The following is a 4,577-nucleotide window of genomic DNA, read 5'->3' as shown; positions in this document are numbered from 1 at the left end:
GATGTCACCTCTGTCGCCCAATCAGAGTCAAGCTTAGGCTGACGTGCAGCAGCCAGTTGCCAGGCTGGCGGGGCGGCGCCAGCGAGATCAGGTCTGAAAGCGAGACAGAGAGAGAGAGAGAGAGAGAGAGAGAGAGAGAGAGAGAGTTGAGCTCAGAATCCCTCCGCCCCCCCAAACACCAAGATCCTTCAGTGTTCTTCATCCCGTCTTTGCATTCTTTCATCATCCATCGTATCGAAGCGGGTCCGCTGACACGGACGGAAACATGCAGCGGTGCTCTGACTCACTGTTGGACGGTGGGTCTTTGCATTGGCCCTCCTGGATGGTGACGTCATCCAGGGCGATGTCGCCCTCAATGCCGGCGCCGCGCACCCCTTCCAGCGCCACCTGACGGACGTACACCGCAACAGCGCTTAGCTTAGCCCGTGGCCCTCGTGAGGATAAGACCAGCAGAACGTGGATGGATGCATAGTTTTGTCTATTAATGGTATAAGTTGTTTTTTTTTTTCCCTTTTTTTTTTAGATCCGTTTATTTCACTGAGGCACATACCGTATTGGCCCGAATATAAGACGATATTTTTTGCATTGAAATAAAACTTGATAAGAAAAATTGGGGGTCGTCTTATATTCGGGTTCTAGACATTATACCCATTCACGACGCTAGATGGCGCCAGATATCACTGAAGCGAATGCTGAACTTGACTCCCCAGGCCAAAGTGAACAGAAAATGGAGAAACGTAGCGAGAAAAGTGGGCCGAAGATCGGCCAGGTTAACCGGCAGCTGAGGAGAAGTTATGATGTAATTTACATTTCAAAAACTAGAAGCCATTCATTTACGAATGTGATGGCACTTTAGTTTACATATTTAGAGGTTCAGATATTAAGATTTGAATGAGGCAAAATAACATGCTTTTTCTCTCAAATGTATTGTTAGAATCATTTGTTTCAGATGTACTGTCATTATTTTCTGTATAAAAATTAAAAAACTTTTTTCAAACTTGAGTTTAGAAAAAGAGGGGGTCGTCTTATATTCGGGCCAATACGGTAATTCCATCCGAACGTGACCACAAATGATGAGAAAATGCATTTGGCTGTCAAATTACCTGGAAGTCGGCGGTGGGGTGAATGTTGATGGCGGCGCGGCGCCATCGGTCCCCCTGGTTGCCGCTCAGGCTCCACACGGCAACCTCCGATGTGCCTTTTTGCCGCAGGAAAACGCTCAGCGCTCCTGCGGCCAAAACGGGGAGCTGACGTGAAGGCTCGCCGAGGTCACGCTAGCCGGCCGAGGCCGCGCTAGCTGGCCGACGCCAGGCCGACTCACCTATGTGCTTGCCGTACATGTGGTAGTAGAAGGCCAGGCAGTAGGCGGCGCCGCTTTTGGAGCCCGTGTTGAAGGAGGGCGACAGGAGGCGGGCCTTGTCGCCTTCCAATCTGGGCCGGGACGTCTCGATGTAAACGTAGTACCCTGCGGGACGCCACGATACCCGTTCAGGATTGGCGATTTCATTGGAGATGGTGAGCAAATGCTTGTTGTTGGCGCCACCCGCCGGTCAGACCGGAAAAAAAGCGGAGCGGTCGTCAAAAAGGGAAGCAGGATGAAAAGGGAGGGAAGGAAATCCCCAAAGGCCTGCAAATCCAGCGTGCTCTTCCTCCCGTGTGTTGGTGTCGCGTGACTCACGCATCGTGTGCGCGTGTTTCCAAAAGTGGATTTGAAAGAGCGGGCGGGGTCAACGCCGGCGCGATTTGCAGGGCAACGCGGGGAATTATTTGAGAAGCCCGGCGTAGGCGTGCGCGCGGCTGCGAGATTAAAGCGCCCGCATTGTGATCCCGATGCGCTTCATCTGCTCGAACAACGCGGCGTCACACGTGCACGTTTCTTGTCTCCGCGCTCGCGCACACGTCGGCCCTCTTGAAATCGCTTCACACAATTGACCAAATTTTGCAAACTCAGCACCCAAAGCCAGTTTCGCTGAAGCAACATGAAATTTGGGAGATCTGTCAATCGGTCATCCAAAGTCCCAGAAGATCATGCCTGGAAAAGACAAAGAAAGTCGGCCATTTTGGTTTACAGTACCCATTTTAGGAATGGTTTGATCGTTTCCAAGTTGTCCTGGAGATTTTCTCCATCTGCTAGCGGGTTTGACACATCCATGCGTGCGCGTGTGCGTGTGCGTGTGTGTGTGTGTGTGTGTGTGTGTTTGTGTGACCTTGCTTGGAGCCGCGCCGGTCGGCGCTGGGTCCGGTGTTGGGCGTGTACTTGGTGTCGCGGGAGGCGGCGCTGTGGCGCGTCCAGTCAAAATCGTCACTTTTATCCTGAGAGAAGAGACACAAGGCCTCATCCTCGAAAGCACACTGGAACTCCCCTGCGCGCACACACACACACACACACACACACACACACACACACACACACACACTGAGAGCTGACTTTTCACACCACGCGCCACCTCAAAAATTAACGTGGCTTACCGTCCGCCATGATCAACATGAACAAACAGGAACAAAGTAGCGCCAAGTGTACACATACAATGTGAACTCCTCCGAGATATAATCAACAACAAGTTTCCAAAGTACTCTTCACTCTGTCCAATGTTCGGCAAAATTCCCTAAACGTTACCGGAATACTCTAAAATGTTCGGACAGATTCAACAAAAGTACTCTGAAATCGCCTTGAGCACTCCCGAGAGATTCGTTGTCAAATATGACTTTTGGAAAAGCAAAAGTGGACTTCGCAGACTTCCAAATGCACCGAACATCCACATGAAACTTCGCTTGTTAAATGTTGAAAAACAAATTGAGAATGATGAAGCGCAGGAAATGCTTTGCGGTTCGCCGCCGCAAACATCGGAACGGGACTCCACCCATTTCAAGTACAGTCCTACCTCGGTTTTCGACCATGATGCGTTCCAGAAGGCTGTTCGAAAAGCGATTCGTTCGAAATCCAAAACTATTTTACCAGCCCATGATTAGGGGCTCATACACTATGCAGAAATAACAAAAAAAAAACTGTAAGATTTGACTAAATCACAACAAACACGTCTTCTCACAATGAATGTTACATGAGGAAGCGTCACTTCCTCGTGTAAGGAAGCCGAGAGGAGTCAAGTGGCCTATTCGGGTTTGCTCAGTTTGATCAAAAACGGTTTTCGGTTGTAATTTTAAACGTGAATATCTCGAATTTTCTAGTCGAAATATGATTTGGTCGATAACAGTGACTTTCGAAAACTGAGGTTTAGCTGTAGTTGATTGTAAGAGTCAAGTGGCGTATTCGGGTTTGCTCAGTTTGCTTGGAAAACGATTTTCGGTTGTAATTCTAAACGTGAGAATCTCTAATTTTCTAGTCGAAATTTGATTTGGACGTTCGAAAACCGAGGTTTGAATCTAGTTGATTGTAAAAAAAAAAAAAACATTCTAGTGGCGGCCATTTGTTGGCTCGCCACTAGAGGGAGCCCACGTGCCACACGCGGGCGTGAATCTCGCCCCCAACCTCAGCCCACGGAGCCTCGGGGGACGACTCATGAATGGGGGGGCGGGATTGCCGTGGTCCGATGACAAAGGGGTACTCACTGAGGTGTGGATTGACCGGCGCTGCGGAGGAAACACGACAACACCGGTTAGATGCGTGAACGCGCAAGCGGCGCCCGAGCGCGGGAAAAGGACGTACCGCGGTAGGTGATGACGCGCTCGGTGGCGTCGCCCTCGCCGTAGCGCGTGATGGGCGTCAGGCGCACCAGGTAGGACTCGGGCATGACCAGTTCCGTCAGGTTGTGGGTCAGCAGCTGCCCCTTGTGGATGTTGGCCTCCATGGGGATCTGCTGCTCCCACAGGCGGCCCTGCCCCACCTGTCGCGCACGCGCACTCTCAGGTTAGCGTTTGCGCCAGCCCCCCCCCGCCGCTCGGGCCGGTTACCGAGCAGAACGAGATGGAGGCTTATCGCAAAGTGGAGTGCGTCACCTGGCGAATGCCCAGCCTGTAGGCCAGGATGCGGTCCACGCCGGCGGGCTCCATCTGGGTCCACTGCAGCGTGAAGCCGTACGTGCGGGGCCGGTTCTGCCACAGGGCGCCGGGAGTGTCGTAGTAGAACTCGGGGGGGAACGCCTTCCCTGGCGCAGGGAGAACACACGCTTGCTACTTTAGTCGCATCCACGCACACACGCGCTCGGATTGGTCAAGATGCCTCCAACGTGACGCCAAATGTGAATGAGTGTGTGTGTGTGTGTGGGGGGGGGGCGTATTCGGTGTCGGTGTAAACGTGTGGATGCCTGCGCGCGTGGGTGAGAAAGACAGAGCCTTAAAGTCCGAAGAAGAGGGAGGAGAGTGGTGATTGGTCGACTCGGCTGTCGCCATGGTGACAGCGGCAGTTAAAAAAACCCAACACAATCAGGACAATTGCTTCATTCCACTTCCTGTCCCATTTTAAATCGCACTGCCAGCTGTCGTGTCTTTGAAAACGGGCCTTTGGGTGACGTCGCTGTGCACGATCGCCAGCGGCGGCCCGCATCGTCCTGGATCGGGACCGAAATGAGCGTCATCTGGTGTGCTCAGTTTCACCGCCATTCCGAATGCATCGACCCTCT

The 4,577-nt window shown here is 52.3% G+C and overlaps 1 protein-coding gene across 3 annotated transcripts in view; it reads right to left on the bottom strand.

Moving 5' to 3' along the window:
* Positions 1 to 4: 4 nt before the first annotated feature.
* Positions 5 to 4,577, bottom strand: part of mdga2a (MAM domain containing glycosylphosphatidylinositol anchor 2a) — a 32,207-nt gene continuing 27,634 nt past the window's right edge. For all 3 annotated transcript variants that reach the window (XM_019879027.1, XM_019879019.1, XM_019879037.1), the window contains 8 exons: positions 3,955 to 4,103; positions 3,665 to 3,842; positions 3,568 to 3,588; positions 2,208 to 2,363; positions 1,322 to 1,465; positions 1,104 to 1,228; positions 288 to 387; positions 5 to 93 (listed from right to left, as the gene is read on the bottom strand). In XM_019879027.1, the coding sequence (XP_019734586.1) occupies positions 5 to 93; positions 288 to 387; positions 1,104 to 1,228; positions 1,322 to 1,465; positions 2,208 to 2,363; positions 3,568 to 3,588; positions 3,665 to 3,842; positions 3,955 to 4,103 (962 nt within the window). The remainder of the gene's footprint in view (positions 94 to 287; positions 388 to 1,103; positions 1,229 to 1,321; positions 1,466 to 2,207; positions 2,364 to 3,567; positions 3,589 to 3,664; positions 3,843 to 3,954; positions 4,104 to 4,577) is intronic.

Source organism: Hippocampus comes, unplaced genomic scaffold (assembly GCF_001891065.2).
Source record: "Hippocampus comes isolate QL1 unplaced genomic scaffold, H_comes_QL1_v1.1 scaffold295, whole genome shotgun sequence".
NCBI lineage: Eukaryota > Metazoa > Chordata > Actinopteri > Syngnathiformes > Syngnathidae > Hippocampus > Hippocampus comes.
This window is presented reverse-complemented; position numbering and strand designations above follow the sequence as displayed.